Below are 18,099 nucleotides of genomic sequence, written 5' to 3' on the forward strand. Positions count from 1 at the left end.
CCGCTTCATCTGCTTTTTCGTTGGCTAGAATACCACAATGAGCAGGTATCCACTGAAATTTGATACAGTGGCCTGATGGAATGGCCAAGTGATGCAAGTACGCAATGTCGAAAAAAAAACAGGCTTATGATTGGTATTTTTAATAGACTGCACAGTGTTTGTAGTGCTCCTTTAGAGTAATTAAAAATCACCCATTGATCAGGCGCTCGGCGCAATATATAGAGGACAGCTTCTTTGATGCCGTGAAACTCTACTGTCGTTGAGGATGTCCTCCGCTGCAGCTGATAAGAAAGCATTTGTCTTGTTGAGGCCTCATAAAGACCACAGGAGGAAGTCTCCCGAGTGGTTGAGGCACCAGTGTAGATGTGGGTGTGCTAAGTATATTTCTCGGCTAAGTAGAGGAGAGTGATCTGCTGCATCGCGGCCTGTGGCATGCGACTCTTTGTCCCATTTACACCGAGTACAGGCTAGTTTATATCTAGAGGCGAAAGTGTCCAGGGAGGAAAAGTCGGAGGCAGTAACTTCTGTGGCTGAATAATCGGAGGAAGGTGCAAGATCTGCACAGCTTGGTCAAAGCCAGACTTACTGTGGGTTACATGGACGCGGTACATGCATGAAGTGCTTCTTCCCTTGAAGCATTTGCCGAAGATGGGTACTCATTGTTTCTTGGGAAGCGATGACATCTAGCGGCTGACATCCTGCTTCCGCTACTGTTCCTGACGCTGAAGAGCCCTTCGGGAGGCCCAGGCAAATCCGCAGGCAGTTGTTCCGCGCGGCTTCCGGAATCCTCTTGTTGGCTGGTGATAATCTCTGAAGCGCACCGGTAGGCAATAGCGCAATGTGCCTTCAATAAAGGCTTCTTCAGTAGTACCATTGAGCGGCAGTACGGCCTAAAGACGGCGGGAGAATAGGTATAGCCATGTTAATTTGCGAGGGGCATAGAACACTTCCCTGCCGAGAGCTGCGAAAGATGCGCACTAAAGCTTCGTCCTAGAATTTTAACTATGCCTGCACTCTTTAGTGCGGGTCACAGTGTACTATGGAGATGTTCTGAAGAGATAGGAAGAGGAGATGCACAAAAAACAGTAAACAACACATGTGCATAAAGGCAAAGAAGTTGGCAACGATTGTTATGCCCGTCACGCAATCAGTACGACCTTAAGAAACTCAGTACTCAGCAGGGAATACGCGCAGCCTTGTTTAGGCGACAGCACATTTATTGTATAGTTAAGACGCGACCTATGATAAAGGGTGCAAGTAGGTGCGTTTTTTCCTTTTCCTTTCCCATAGGTACCCCCTCCACGCTCAGACATTAATCTTGTGCAATAGACATCTTGCGCGTTGACCTCGAGAAGTAAATAAATGGGCTGCGCTTAACGGTATTGAAGTACGAGAGAAAATATATCGCGATGGACATAATTATTCTGGCTCGTAACGTCGGCGAACAATGCAGTGAGAGACGAATATGACAGGAGATCGCTGAAATGGAAATGATGGGGGCGGCCTGGACGGTCCCGTCGAGAAAAGCGCGCGGCCGCCGAGCGTGCATGTCATCCATGTGGGGCCGCGACTTGAAACGCGGGAACGCGCTTCCCGTTGCTCGCGCTGAGGTCGGCACCGCTTTTCTCGGGCAAAAAGGTCACGATTCTCAGGATTCAAGAATTCCAGCCGCTCTGGCAAAAGCAGCACGGCTCTCGCGGGCGCTTGCGATATCGAAACCGGTATGGGCGACCAGTCCACGCGCTAGATAGCGCTGCTGCCGGAAGCTGCTGCCGGCGGTATGTCACCGCGCGCGCGACAGTCGAAATGGGCCTCCGCTCGTAGGTCTTCAAACAGAATGCTCGCGGCGCGTCTTCTGCCCTGGCGACGTCGTGCCGTAGTTGACGCAGGCCCGTCACAGCGGCCGACATCGTGAGCCCTCACGTGACGTCATCAACGTTGTTAGTCCGTCACTTCAGCTCCGAGAGTGCACCGCCGTGCAGAAGCACTTTTAGACCTCCAGGGGTGCGCTGTTCTCGGTTTGACCATGTACGGTGCGAGACATTGCGCCTGCCTTGTAGCAGCAGCCTCCCACCTTATACGGCGTTACGAAAAAGAAAACGGAGTCGTTCTAAGTAGCACGGGGATTCGCTCAATATTAGTGCTTATCGGATGCGACGAGGACGGAGAAATAAATGGACCAGTTGGTAGGAAATTAGCAACAGCACGAAACAGACAAAGACGGTAAGCAAGAACACATGGACAGCGTATCTTCAGCTAGAAGGCTAGCGCTGTCTCGTCTATTCTTCCTGTACCCTACTCGTTTGTTTCGCGGTGTTCGTAATGAATTATAGGTTGCATTTTCACCTGTTACTCGTAAACAACCTTGTTGCAGAATTGTTGCTGGCCTCCGCATACGCTCCCGGCACATCAGCTATTGTGCTGGTAGCGCTTTGTTTCTCTTCGCAGTTTTGTTTACCATAAGGGCTATACCTTGTATCGTAGCCGCACATTCTTTAGGTTGCGCAATCGCACCTAGGTAAACTGCATGATAAACTATTGTGCGAGTATTAAGCAACCAGTCAAATTGCTTATGTTATGAAAGGCAGTACGTATTATTTCTCCAAAGTTACATAGGCACTTCCAGTTGCTAGTAATGTATGTAAAGTATTTAGATTTTAGTGTAGCCTCGATTCTTGTGCTGCGGGAGGAATTGCCTGTCGCGAGATCTTGAACCAGCAAAGGGCCGATTATATGACAGTCAATCGAGAACGCGGGGCCAAGAGGAGAATAAAAAAAAAGAGGGAGGGTGACTATAACTATAGTTAATTGTAGGCGGTCTTGACTAAGGGCGCTGCCTTCTCTGATTGATGGTGAAAAGAAAGATGCAGAAACTGTACCGTCGCTTCATCGAAATAGGTTGCGCTCCAAGAATCTGGTGCTGAATTCACAAATCTTTTTTTCTTGGCAATAGCTGTAAATCCTTGGCCGATGGCCTTCGCTAATGTGTACAACATCGCGAGTGGCCGACACCTGCTGGTACGAACACTCCTAGGGCAAGAGAGAGAGACAGAAGAAAGGGGAAAGGCAGGGAGGTTAACCAGATGGGACGATCTGGTTTGCTACCCTACGCGGGGGAGAGAGGGGAGGGGGAGGTAAAGTGATAGCAAAGCAGAGATAAAGAAAGGAGCATAGACATACAATCACAGTCGGTCACTGTGACCGCATATCGTCACCGCACAGCACAGTACCATTTGTAGCACTGTAAACATCTGTTCAGGCTACAGCCGCTTGTCCAATTCTGTTGCCCTTAAAAACTGCAGCAGTGCCCTCGTCGCCCTCCGCTGCGATGGCTTCTGATGTCGGCATTCTAAAATAAGTTCCTCTGTTAGAGGTCTTTGGTCAAAGCGCGCTATCGCGATTGCGGGCTATCGTCTCTGTAAAGTGTAGCGAGGAAAGTCACAGAGAAGGTGTTGAAGAGTCTCCTCGCTGCGACAGTCATCACACGAGGCGTCGTCGGACCATCCGATTCGGAATGGTATAACCTCTTCGTGGTTGCGTGCCCTGGCGAATGACGCTCACAGCTTTCTCGCAGTTCGTGCGTGCAGCTGAACGCGTCTAATTCCCGTTTTTTGCCTTTCCTTGGCAGCGCTCAAGCCATGCCGTGGCTGGCGCTGCTGGTGTGCCTTCTGCTGCGTGGAGAGGCTGCCGTGGCGGTGGACCTGCGGCGGCCATCGTCGCCGTCCAGGCCAGAGTCGCAGAGGCCCTTCCACTTCGCTAAGCACAGGCCCGAGCTTTTCTACGACAACAACGTGGTACCTGAGAACGGCGAGGTCAACGTGTTCGTCTTCAAGGATCAAATAAGAAGGTATGCGTGCCTGCAACTTCAGTTTGTCCCTACGTGGCGGCCCCTGTCAAACGTTCCATTGCGTGCTTGGCGGAAGCAAGTGCTAACCCCCACGTGGCGGTGGTGACAAAAGCAACCTAGAGGAGCCCAGCGTATCCTTCCTGGCGGTGGCCGGCGAACGCACTCCTGCGAGGCTTTAATGCAACGACGTTCGAGCGCCGATCTTTCAGTGCACAGCACGCCTCAAGTGATAAAACATTTATTCTGAGCTCTCAACTACAGCGTATCTAATACCCATGCAAGGTGTCACTAATGGATGTTACGCTATCAGCTAGCTCTTTTAGTTAAATAAATTCGTGTTTAAGAGGTGCGAGCTGTTCGTTTTTTTTTTTCCTTTCTCCATATTTACAACAATGCATGATGCACTTAGCCGGCGGAACGTTTTCAGTTCCCTGTGATAGCATATATGTGCAGGGCTTCTTTTATCACGCTCTCTGTGACTTGGAAACGACAATTAACATTTCAATACTCCTTGCAGTTTACAGTTTTGTACAGAAAGATATTACAGAAAAAAAGTGAGCCTGCATGAGCCTGAAACCTGTGTGTGGAGTAAGATGATTCCGCACTACACCAGTTATGCAGTTAATCTAAACGCGAAGCACTTCAGCAGGTCGAATTTTATTCACTGTGCATGTCAGGCCGTCGAAAGAATATTAGAACTGTAGACGCAGATTTCGCGCAGTGCTAGCACACAATGTCCACTTCAGGGATGAGCATGTCCCTGCGCAGGCAACCGTGCTGTACTAAACAGCAGTTCGTGCAGCACGGCCGCTCACTGCAGCTAAGAGTAACGCTTCTAGTCTCAACAGGTGTAGGCGTTTAGGTTCACTTTGTCTTTTCTGTGTATTTCTACAGAAAGACCAAACTGTGCGACTTTCGTCTTACTTTCGTTAATACAGTATAATGAATATGGCTCACATCTAGACTAAGTCACACAGATCACTTCAATGCGAGGCAGTTCGGGATTTAGGTGGGAAATTAGACGGTCATACATTAAGGCCAGCCAGTTTCCCAGTGCCTGAAGCTAAAGGAAAAGGGTTTCTCCAACGCTTTTCAGTAGTTATGACGAAACGTTTCTGTGACCCTTGCGTAACCAACAGTGCACACTTCGCGGTGGAAATTTAGAGCCATTTAAGGAGGCAAATGTTGTACATATGAAAGCGCGCCATGCGTTGTTCGGTCGCTATTCAACGATTCCGCACAATCAGAAGGCAAAGTGTGCCGTCGCTTACATAATGCATTACCCAATCGTCGTTGCTTTTTTGTTAAGGGCCGGTATAATGATTCATTTTCCTCCTGAATGATAGTCTATCCGGATCATCCACCACATCGGACCAACCGGTCCTGGATGCTGCGTAGGCTAGGTGCCGCTCAGGCCAATGACGAAACACACACACACACACACACACACACACACACACACACATATATATATATATATATATATATATATATATATATATATATATATATATATATACAATACACTCACCGACTGGCTATGGCATTCGCATGAGAACGACGTCACAGGTCCGATTCCCGGCCGCAGCGTCTACATTCCACCAGGAGCACTCTGGCTAGCGCCAAAAGCGCCGGGCTATGGATATAATATAGGTGCACGTTTAAAAGAACCCCGGCGATAAAAATTAATCTAGAGTACTCCAATACGACATATCTCGTAGCGTCCGTATTGTTTTGGGGCGTTAAGCTTAGTCATTCAATCGAATAAAATTAGTACTTTATTTTCGACTTCGTGATGTCCTAAACTCTAGACTGCACATTGCCACGCATCGCTGATGCATGTCCTTCGTGTGCAGGAGCTGGTCGCAGCCTTTGGAGTATCGCTTCCGATCTTTTCGAGACCAGGGGCGGCTTGCACGAACATTTAATAAAGAAAATAATAACGATTTTATTACGGGCTATTAAACATTCCCGAGAATGTTCCAACTTCGTACCTATGGTACAGGGAGCGGGAGCCCCAAATTTCGTGCAGCTGTTCCTATTGCTCGGCGACCACTTCACAAACCCGTGGTGCGACATCTCGATCAAAATGCAGGGGGAACGCTGTAGCTTTGCATGCCTCTTGTGGCTACACCGCTGGCTGGTTCTCACTTATCTTAGTGGACCCGCTTTAATACAGCAGCTGAGTGTATTACTTGCCTTTAGGCGACGGCTTACTGCAGGGCCTAGCGGAACGTGTAGCATTTGCTGTAGCGGAACAGTGACGTCGTCTGACACTGTGAAGGTGAAACCATAAGCTATGGTTGGATGGCTATGGGTGAAACAAGGCATGCGCCATGTTTTACAGCTGTAACGACAGACGACTCTGTGGTTCCGTTCCCGCAATTTCTACACTTTCTATTTGGCAAAGAAGTAGGCGACGCGCATCCCGATGTTTTCCGAACAAGACAAGCAATAGTGCATCCAATTGTGGCGTTAAAATGCATGCACCACGATATGTTTTTTATGTTTGAAATTAGACCGCCAACGAGCAGTTTAGCAGCAAGAATGTTGTATACCAGGCACACATTTAAGCAACATAGTGTGTGATCTCCACTATGCCACGTTCATTTCGCAGATATAGACAGACATGAATCCGGTGAATAAACTTTTTTATTTAGAGAAGTACGTGAGGTATAATTACGCGTAGATAATACTCTTACACGAACATTTTATGTGTGCGGCTCTTAAGAAAACACTCTACGTTTCCGACACGCAACCTCGTGCAATACACTACGCGGGTATACTTACGTGCACCGTGCTTACGTAAAAAAGTGATAGTTTCAGCAAGACGAGCTTCCGAGACTGAGTGACAGCGCATCAACGCTCAGCACATCACAATGCGCGGTGGTCAACAATCAGCGCAATGCTGTTGCTTGTACAGGAAGAGTACGTAGAACGCATGTTGCAGGGTACACATGAAAGAGAGAGAAACGAAGAGGGAGGGTTAGGGAGGGCATAGAGTTTCTCACTATAACACCTAGAGGGTAATCTGGCGCCACCGTCTATGGGAGTTTCTTAAGGAGGCACCGTGCCGTCATGGGAATGACGGTATATGTGTCTGCGAGGCTCGTGTTGGCTGATGTTGTAAGAGGCTTCGTCTAAAACGTGGATTTGGCTACACAAATAACACGTTCTCAAAGTAAAATCTTCATTAAATGTTTCCATTCACGCATATTACATCTTCACTCACCTACAATGCACGACCAAGCGAAGAAAAACAAGAACAGACGACAAACTGATTCAAAGCGAGCGCGAACCGTGTCGTCTATCCTCCAACTTTAGCGGCTCGCTGATACGTTTTACGTATTATATAATCGTACACGTAATTACAAGTTCTCATAGTTAAACAAAACATGTTTTTGCGTAATAATAAAGCTAAAACAGCTTTTCACGTGCTGTTTTAGTAGAAAATGAATCATTGTGACAGATGGAACGGTACTGGCCAAGCGCGTCTTCAAGGTGTCGTGTCTCTCCGAGAACGATGCCAATCCGAAGTCACAATATACCGGCATTCCCATGCATACCACAGCGCAGCAGCGCCAGATTTCCCTCTAGGTAATGTAGTGAGAAACTCTATGAGGGAGGGTAACCAAGGACGTGTCTGTTTGCCTACCCTATACTTGGGGAGGGGGAAAGGGCAGGAATATATAAGGAGAGAAAAGAAAAATAATACAGTCAGTCACTCAGAGAGTCAGTCGAAGAGGTATCTCCGCTGTCACAAGCGTTCGTACAATCCAGTACCCTTCACGAAGTGCAGAAGAGCTTTTGTGGCCTTTTGCATGCAAGAATGCATGAGCCATGGTCCAAGGATCTTTTCTTCCGAAAGGAAGGGTAAACATGAATGCTACTTTAACGTACGACGACATCTAACCCATCGAACTTCTTCACATGCAATCTACACAGTGGACACAGTCGCTTTGATGCAATCGGCTGCTTTGGGCAGAAGTGTACGCCTATCACTACCACCTAAACGCGTGGCCGTTTCGTCAGTGCTTTTGAACTGAAACACTCTTCTCATCGCGGTCAGAGCACTGCGACAAACGTAGGAACCTACCACTGCAATTTTAGTCCCCACAGGTCACAACACAACGGCACAATTTCCGCGTAATGAGGCCGCACACAGAGTATAGCTCGCGTTCACTCTGGTTACATTCGGTGACCCGACGACTGTGTCGCATGTAAAGGGTCCTTCGCTTCTGAAAATTTTTGTGGAGGAGAAGATGGCGGTACTAAATCAACCCGGCGTCTGTAGCCATCGAAAGAAAACCTTCCAGTTGGCGTGAGTATGGCGAAGGGACACCGAGGCAGCGAACAGATTGCGCCGATAGACGGCCATGTTAGCAGAGCCAGCTGTTCCTCATCGTCCCTACTCTCGGCCAGAACACTTCTGTTTGACTGGTCCAAACATGTCGCACAGACGTATGAAATCGTAATGAACAAGGTTGCTTTAATCTAAGAATTAGGACACACCATGTGTCGCGACACTTGTCGCTAAATAGAGTAACCAAAATGTTGCTACAATATTTTTTTCGTGTTAAAATATACTACAAGGCAATATCGCCGGTTTGTTCTAAGACGTTTGCCACCCGAGTCACGCAATATCTTGTATTAAGAGGCGACCTTCTCAAGTGAAATTTCCCGACCAGTATCTTTAAGACACTGTTAGGTGCAAAGCGGCGGTGATCTAGGGAGCGTATAATAACGTGTTTTTAAAATCGTTATTATTTACGTTATTAAATGTTCGAACTAGCCGCCCCTGGTCCATGAATGCGAGTACAGAGATCACTACCAATGTGTCTGATTTCACAGCTGGAGTTCGATAAGCACAACTGTACCTGGGAGGAGGAGAAAAGTCAAGGAAACGCAGGGAGGCAGGCTACCCTACCCAGAGGTAGCCAGCTTGACGCGGGTTGTCATGATCACGCCACCCGCACATTTTTGTTCTTTTTGTTTCATTTTGATCTTTTTGTTACTTTCTAGAGCACCTGAGCCTACAATTTTTTTTTCTTTACAAATGAAGGGTATTTAACCTTATACTTGTATGTGGGCCTCCTTGGCTACGTAGTTCGTTCTTTCTATGTCGTCCGTCTGTTTGGTAACGAAACAATTTTTTTTTCATTCATCCTCAGGGCTTACTCCTGTGTGGGGCATATGTATATATATTCTTTCGCTATTTTTGACGCGTTTCCCGAGGCTGCCGAATGGGATTATCTGAGCAAACAGCAGCCATGTCGACGCCTGGCACAGAGGCGTGGCAGCAGGCTCCTCTTCTCTTTCATGGGCGCCGCGACATTTTACGTGCGCGTGACAACAGACAAAAGCGTGCAACACGAAAGCAGCACTGCCACGAGGCGGCGTATTTTAAGCCTCTATTCAAGAAACGGTTGAGAAATAGGCGAGATTCCAGCCTACGGACCAACAAGGCTTTCGGGTTTCAACTTTTGCGCTTTCAATTCAGGGAAGACATCCAAACGAGGCGCCTTTCGAGACGCAGAAAAAAAAAATTAAGAGAAAGAGATCCAGGGAAATGGCTTTTCCTTCATTTCGTTTCCCTGCCCAAGCGCCAAAGTTGTGCAAGAGTAGCAGTTTTTCGTTTACAGCTCGGCTCCTGCTGTCGCCTACGCAGTCAGACACACCTGACAGCACGTTTTCGCGCTCTCGAAATAGAGAGAAAGAGAGAAAAGCGAAACGGGCGAGGTTAGGAACGTAAACTCGCGCTGTGCACGCGCGACCTCCTTGAGGGCAAAAAATAAAAAATAAACATAAAGATAAATGCCGAGGGAACGAAAGGAAATGAAGAGGCATGAAAAAGTCCAACGACCTAATATAAGGCCAAATATTTCTGATCGATTATGCTTATACAGTACATAGCTGGCAATTTTCGTTCGTGTTCAAGCCGTCGCACTGATTAGTCCGAAGTAAATGAATATAGTCGCTTCTATACGTCTTTCAGATTAGATTAGTCAAGCAAGGACTGAACGCTTTCCTATTTCTCTTCCTAGTTCGTTGCAAAGGGCTGTTCGTCGTTTAATCTATGAGCAAATAGGCGATTCGCTCGACGCTTAACTCCAATTACTTGTCGATGTGAGCATGCGCCATTGCTCTAAAGAAAGTTCAACGTCTCTAGCTCTGTCTGCCTCCTTTCTATTTTAATTTTTTTTAGATCTTCCAGTATGTTACGCTGACAGCGCATGCTAGTGACAGATAATGCGCCACCGAATCGTCTTAGCAGATCTGTGTGTATACTGAGTGTGGGTAAGCGCGGCTGAATGCTTGGATAACGTTGACGACTGTGCGCTGTGTTCCCGTTTCGGAGCTTAGAGCAGCGGTGCATGTGCGCAGCACCTGCCGAGAGAGCGTTCGGTGGGAGCCGCGATCCCAAGCAATCTGCCGAGAAAAAAGCGAATGCAAAAATTACGACATTATAGGGAGCTAGAGACGAGCATTATTCAAGGCCAGCTTCATTCAGGTGCCCAGCGAAACAGGTTCTACAGCGAGCCACAAAACTATATATTCCAAGAGACAGGCGTGGTAAAAAGAAAGAAAGCGGACTAAGTCCTGATAACAGTAAGTGAAATATGCGTTGTGTGGAAATGATAAAGTGAAAGTTATATCACCAGCAGACGCGGAAACTGTAGACGCAGGCGAAATTTCTTTCTGTCGTACTTGGTAGCCATCCGTTTAGATGAATTCGACGCAGGAAATAAGAGGAAGGAGCCTGAAAAAGTGCCGGTACCGCCATTATTCGTTATTTACGCTAGGAAAAGTCGAAAAGCACGAGCGTGAACAAGCGCGCAGCTTGGACGGCACGCGTTTTCGCGATGGTGAGGTTAATCTCCTCCTCGCTCCTCGTCACAGCGTTCTAGAGCCGCTCTGACGGTATACGTTCGAACCGGTATTCATTCGGTATAGAGTATACATATCCGTAGTGCATGTTTAACGCTGCGTGCGAGTATATGGCGGCCATGGTTTGGCAACACTTCGGCTAAGAGCTCATTATAAGCGTCCATGGACTGCATGTCGAGGTTAATAATGATGATAACTGCGTAATCGCAATAGGACATTGTGCTAAAATTGCGTGTTGATGACAGTTTATGTACGGTTTATGTGCATGTTTATGTATGAAACTACAGCGTCGGTAAAATACCTCTGTGTAAATTTTAGCTCTGATTTATCCTTGAGCACTCATATTGAACTGATTACTACCAAAGCCTTAAAAAACTTGCTCTTCTTAAACGCCGACTCCACCAAGCCAACCAGGACACAAAACTTCACGCATTCAACATGCTAATCAGGCATGTGATAGAATACGCGTCAGTAGTGATCTGGAACCCTCATTATACATATCTTATTAACATGTTGGAATCTATACAAAACAAGGCTCCTTGATTCATCCTTGCCCGTTACTCTCGGTATCAAAGTGTAACAGCACTGAAAATATCGCTCCATCTCCCGCCTCTGGTCATGCACAGAAAATTCAGCCGTTTATCCTTTTTCCATACTGTCTACCACAGCAACACACCATTTGCAAGTTCACATCTTCTCCCGGCGCCGCACACATCGGCTCGTGTAGATCATATGAAGAAGACTAAAATCATTTTCGCTCGGACAGAATGATATAAATACTCACCTTTGGTCCTGGTTATCGAAGAGTGGAATTCGCTTCCTTCTAGCATTGCGGCTATCGCTGGAACATCATCATTTCAAACAGCTCTTTGGTCATACTTAGAAAATTCCAATGTAAAATAATGCGCGTCATTTTGTGTGTGTGTGTGTGTGCGTGTCGGCCGTAACGTTCCGTGAAATGTTAGATGCCATGTTTTGTAACTTCTGAAGGTGCGATTTTGGTTTTGTTTTGTGAGATTTGCTACATGTGCAATTTTCCAGTTCCTGTTCCTAGCCATTTTTTTTTTCCTTATTAACTTGTACCTGGCTTCTTAACTTGCTTATTTCTGTCTTCAGCCGTTTACAATCTGTGTTGTATATTTATAAGTTTCTTTGATGAAATTAATCCCCCCCCCCATGTAATGCCCGCATTTGGGCCTTTAGGGTATTGAAATAAAATAAAATAAAATAAAATAAACTGACGAAAATGTCGGAGCTTGAAATCAAATTATGCAAATGTCGATGCTGAAACGCCTATATCGCACGCTGAACACCTCGACGTTCCGGTTCAGAAACTTTCACTTTTCGTTTTTTTGGTTGCATTACTTCATTAGCCGCATGCTCATCAGATTTGGTGCTTGACGGTAGCAATTGCAAGCTGGTTCATATATGTATACCTATGTGCCGGCTGGACTGCAGCGTTGCTTTCCTTTCTTTCTTCCTTCATCGAAAGCACCCACCTCTGGGGAGCTCGTTCCATATTCCTGCAACGAAACAAAGGACAGCCGGGCCTGCGCTACGCGCCAAAGAATGCGCTGTGCGAAATGCCTTGGCGGCTCGTAAAAATTGGCGCGTATATCAGTCGCCTCTGCGCTCCGTGCGCCGGCCGCGCAGCCTGCGGGGCAGCTGCTGAGCTGGACCAACGGCACCACTGAATCGGGCCATGATATACGAGTCACCGGCCATCCAGCGCGATAGAACGAGCGAGCGCGATAAAATGGGACCCCGCACCTCTTAACCACGGACGGGCTGGAAGCCCCTCGTAGCCAATGACTTGGCAATTGGGCTGGCTTAGCCGCATACCGGAGTGGGCACTCGCCGCCGTCCTGAGAAGGAGCCCATCCACACACGTCGTACCGATGATGGTTGCATCGCGCCATACGGCTCCATACATGCGGCCGGCCACGACACCTGCTGACCCGGTGATATGGAGTATATAGGGCGAAATGATAGTGATTTAGCGCGGGTTGCCGTGCCAGCACCTCGAGATCGGACACGGCAGTGAAGACAAAGAGAAGCAAGCCGAGGATCAATCGATGTTGAGAGAAGAGGAAAGCAAGTCGAAGAAGGGAGAGGGAAGACATCGTGCACCGCAATATGGCGGAAGACCGTGTGCGCTGGTACGACGACTGTGAAAGAGCCGTGCGGCACCTCTCTCCCTCTCCTTACACACACAGACACACACAGACACACACACACACACACACACACACACACACACACACACACACACACACACACACACACACACACACACACACACACACACACACACACACACACACGCACACACACGCACGCACGCACGCACGCAAACACCGCTCGCTTTTTTTCCCCCTGTAAAATGTGATGGGCTCAGTTCTTCTTTGCCACATTACCCACTCGTCCAAGAGCGGTACACACCTGAGCTGTCCGCTTTCCGAAAGACTTTTTTTCCTCCCTCACTGGCTTCAAGAGAGTAAGGCAACAGCCGGGGAGAGGTATGGAGAGCAGCGGAGAAACGACGCATAACTCTCGCTTGTGACCTGCAAGAAAGGGAGCGGGAAAAGGGCAAAGGAGATGTGCGATGCATTCCATTCTTCAGTATAAATCAAGACCCACCGTGGTGACTTAGTGAATGTGACGTCTTGCCGCTGAGAGGTCGCAGGTTCAATTACCGCGGCCGCATAGCTACGCGGGCGGTATGCAAGAGCGTTTATGTGCAAAACTTTTGTTCGAAGAGCCTCGGGTGTGCAAAACTAATACGTAACCTGGAACTACTGGAGGCATGAGGGGACACCGTAGTGAAATAACTTTGACCACTTGAAGTTCTTAACATGCGCCCAAAGCGACAGAGGGAATATGGTTCGAAGAAAGTTTCCAGTGGGGGTGCAGGGGGACTCCAGAAAATAATGGCATAATATACGATGCCTATACAACCACGAGTGTTTTGTTTTCTGTCAGTTGGATCACGTGCTCAGTTTCTTGCCGGATTAGTTAGTTGGTGTCACCTCCAAAGGCCTCGCGTGACCGTTCTTTGCGGCCCACAAAAAAGGCTGATTGCACGCGGGCCGTTCTGTGGTATAAACCTCGCCGACGACACAGGAAATAAAAGCTGCAGAAGTGTGCAAGTTGGTAATGCCGTAGTAAAACACTGATTGTGAAAGCTGTAAACGCACTAAGGGCCAGACAATGAAATCTTCCTTACCTCAGTAAGGAAGCCTTCATTGCAGTGAGGCTACCTTATGTCACTCTGAAAGCTTCCTTACTGAGGCGCCCTCGGTGAAGGCTTCCTTGGTACTTCCTCAGCCAAACAATGAAATCTTCCTTACCTCACTAAGGAAGCCTTCATTGCGGTGAGGCTACCTTATGTCACTCTGAAAGCTTTTTTACTGAGGGGCCCTCGGTGAAGGCTTCCTTGGTGCTTCCTCAGCATAAGGTAGCTGCAAAGCTACCTTCATGCATCCTTACGCCGCTCCTGGCCCTGAACGAGCGCTTCACCTCACTGCTTAACCACGTGGCATTCGCTTGCGCATGCGCGCTGTCGCCCACCTGCGGAGAAGCGCGAGCACGGTACGTCTTGCCAGGCATGTTCGTTTCAGTCACGCGTGCGGCATGAAAGCATTGCTAGGCGTTGCTAGGCGTTGCAAGACGCCGGCGTGCCAGTGTTGCTGGAGCACATCAAGTTTTGCACTGTAAGGCGCAACTTTTTCTTAACTTTAGTAAACAAAACTAGAAGAAAGCGTCCACGCTTCTCTATATTAGCTATTCAATTTAAAGATTGTGCAACGATACATTTTTTAATAGAATAATGGTGTTCGCGGAAAGATTTGAAGAAATAATCTCGAACCCAGGCACGCGGCCACTGCTCCTTAGGTGAGGATGGGTGAAGGGAGCTTTCAGAGTACGCTTGCTTCCTCCATCGCTCCTTCGCTGTAAGGAGGCCTCACGTAAGGTTACGAAGCGCTCGAAGGAAAGGAACATTTTATTGTTTGGGCCAAGCTACCTTCATGCGTCCTTACGCCGCTCCTGGCCCTGAACGAGCGCTTCGCCTCACTGCTTAACCACGTGACGTTTGCTTGCGCATGCGCGCTGTCGTCCACCTTCGGACAAGCGCGAGCACGGTACGTTTTGCCAGGCACGTTCGTTTCAGTCACGTGTGCGGCATGGAAGCGTTGCTAGGCGTTGCATGACGCCGGCGTACCAGCGTTGCTGGATCACATCAAGTTTTGCACCGTAATGCGCTACTTCTTTAGGTTTAATAAACAAAACTAGAAAAAAGCGTCCACGCTTCTCTATATTAGCTCATCAACTTAAAGATTGTGCGACGATACAACCTTTTTTATTGAATAGTAGTGTTCTGGTGTTCGCCTAAAGCTTTTAAGAGATAATCTCGAACCCAGGCATGGCGGCAACCGCTCCTTACGTGAGGACGGGGGAAGGGAGCTTTCAGAGTATGCTTGCTTCCTCCATCGGTCCTTCGCTGTAAGGAGGCCTCACGTAAGGTTAGGAAGCGCTCGAAGGAAAGGAACGTTTTATTGTTTGGGCCTAAGTTTACACCCCCATTACAACGTCCTAACTGTGTGTTTCTTGAGGCCTTTCTTTTTTCTTTTCTTTTTTCGGGAGAATCTGCCGCAAGGCATATGGGGTATAAAAGAAAATAAATAAAGGCTTCGAACTCGCCATCGTGCAGGAACTGCCAGCACATGGAACCTACTAATTTTACCACCATATATATTCTAACATCTAAGAAATAGATGTTGCTGGAAATTCGCAGAACATATACATGCAGGGTGTTTCACGTAACGCAAACCAAGAATTTTAAAAATGTGGTTAACCGCAGCTGAATGAAACTAGCGGCGCGTCGTTTGCCGTTGTGTGGCACTCCTTGGACTATTTTTTTTATATTCCGCTTAATCAGTTAATTAACTAAGATGAATTAGGTTACATTTTTAATATTCACTTTAGGGCCAAGTGCGTTTCGTTGCTTTGCAGAGGGGATTCAGCAACGACCGATTCAATTTTTGTGGCAACGTACATGCTACCCGCCGTGGTTGCTTAGTGGCTATGGTGTTGAGCTGATAAGCACGATACCACCGTGGTTGCTCAGTGGCTATGGTGTTGGGCTGCTGAGCACAAGGTCGCGGGATCGAATCCCGCCACGGCGGCCGCATTTCGCTGGGGGCGAAATTCGAAAACACCCGTGTATCTAGATTCAGGTGCACGTTAAAGAACCCCAGGTGGTCGAAATTTCCGGAGTCCTCCACTACGGCGTGCCTCATAATCAGATCGTGGTTTTGGCACGTAAAACCTCATAACTTGATTTAAGCGTACATGCTGCGTGGCGATTTTTTTTCGGCGTTTAAGGAAAGCCCGCCAAATAAGAAGTAAAACCACGCGACTGCGCTCGTGCGCTGTCGTACTGCAGCGTTCTCAACCGTGGTTCGTGTAAAAGAACCGTGAGCGCGGACCGTGGCGAAGTGAGCGGCCGCGGCTCTAGGCGTCGTCTTCACGGTGCGTCAGCATCTTTGGCGGTGGCACACGGAAAGGAAGCGCCGTCGTCCATAATAAGCGATAGGTTCGACGCACGGCTGAGAGCGCAGTCCCGTGGTTTTAGTTCATATTTCGTGGGCCTTCTTCAAACGCCGAAAGAAATCGCCACGCAGCATGTACGTTGCCACAAAAATTGGATCGGTCGTTTCTGAATCTCCTCTATACAACGCAACGAAAGGCATTTTGCCCGGTAGTGAATATTGAAATTTTTTCATAATTCATCTTAGTTAACTAATTAAGCTGAATACAAGGGATACTCTAAGGAGCGCCACATGCCGGCAAACCTTATGCCGTTGGTTTCATTCAGCTGCGGCTAAGCACTTATTTAAAATCCTTGGTTCATGTTACGTGAAACACTCTGTATAGATCGTCTCTTCAATGAGTAGATAAGATCACGCAGGTTTAAGAAAGATTACTGAAACAAAATGTTATTCTCAGTGTACTACGAGTGCGCGATCTTCATCTGGTCCCTCAGACATACACGTGTGCTTCAGCAGTAGTGCGCCTACGAACCCGTCGATTGTGACGCGAATACGCGTACATCTGACACTGAAGACCTCTCGCAGGTACCCCTTCATTGAGCTCATGATTGTCAGTCCGCATACATTTTGATCCAGAGAGTTTGTGTCAGCTGATCAAGTAAGTATGAGAGTGCGCCTGTGATGGGTCCCTTCGAGATTCCGTAAGTTTGGGGGAGCATGAGCCCGTGATTTCATTAGACTGAGCTGACCCGGTAGGCGTGAGTCCGTGATCCCGCAAGTCTGCAGGAGCCTTTCTGCGTCTGATTTTGGCGAGTCTGAGTCCGACTGGGCCTGCCTGTAGTGATTTCTAGTCCCAGTGACCCCGGCTGAGTATGAGTTGCTCAGTCTCAGTTTGAGTCAGCCGGGAGTTAAAAATATACTTTATGAGTAAGCCTGAATGAGCTCTGTTTATTTAAGCCGCCGACAATCGCCTGCGTCTACTGCACTTCCCTCGCGGTCCTCGTACGACAGCCTCCGAAACTATAGTTCTGTACTTACGGCACTGACGACCGTATTCTGCGTGTGCACCTGAAATTCCACTTCACTTTATGCTAAGATCAACGAAAAGTTTGCGCGAAGTGAACTGCGCCTGTGTTCAAAGCTGCCAATTTCGTAAGGGTAGAAGAATTGCTCAATCGACACTTTACAGTCAAAAACGCCAAACCATGCATAAAACGGCGCCGGGACATTCTCGTAAGAATAATGTTTTTTATAGGTTTGAAGATAACGTAATTGTTGCAGTTTCAGGTAACTTTCAAATCTTGAATACCAGTTTCTCGTGTGGTGCGTGCCGCATTGCTGATAGCAACGAATGGAGGTTAGAGAACTAATTCACACCTTGGCTGAGAAAGGGCACGTGACATCTCAGTGGCTTCTAAGGCACTACGGCGTTAAAGGTAACGAACACGCCGACAAAGCTACTCGGTCGGCTCTTCAACGAGACGAAGATGAGTCGATGCCGTTATGAAGTACAGGAAACTTCGCATGCTCATCCGGGATATGACGTCCTCCATGTGGAACACACGAAGATTTCAAAGCAACCGCCTACACTACATAAACTCTTCTCTCCGCCTTCGCATCCCAGCAGGAGTCTGCCGAGGCGAAGATACCCTGCTTTGTCGAATGTGGCTAGGAGTGGCCTTTATGAAATCTTTTGCTTTCCGAATCGGGTGGGGCGACGATGCATCGTGTGAGGACTGTGATAGCGAGGAGACTCGTCCGCATCATCTCTGTGACTGTCCTCGCTACAATTGGACGACGACGAAGTTACTC

At 47.9% G+C, this 18,099-nt stretch overlaps 1 protein-coding gene across 3 annotated transcripts in view; it reads left to right on the forward strand.

The window, feature by feature from the left end:
* The window catches only part of LOC135917526 (protein NDNF-like), a 254,547-nt gene that overhangs the window by 186,542 nt on the left and 49,906 nt on the right, over positions 1 to 18,099 (forward strand). For all 3 annotated transcript variants that reach the window (XM_065451104.1, XM_065451106.1, XM_070523681.1), the window contains one exon: positions 3,629 to 3,847. In XM_065451104.1, coding sequence (XP_065307176.1) covers positions 3,639 to 3,847 — 209 coding nt within the window. In that variant the 5' untranslated portion in view covers positions 3,629 to 3,638. The remainder of the gene's footprint in view (positions 1 to 3,628; positions 3,848 to 18,099) is intronic.

The sequence above is a fragment of the Dermacentor albipictus genome, chromosome 1 (assembly GCF_038994185.2).
Source record: "Dermacentor albipictus isolate Rhodes 1998 colony chromosome 1, USDA_Dalb.pri_finalv2, whole genome shotgun sequence".
NCBI classification, from domain to species: Eukaryota; Metazoa; Arthropoda; class Arachnida; order Ixodida; family Ixodidae; genus Dermacentor; species Dermacentor albipictus.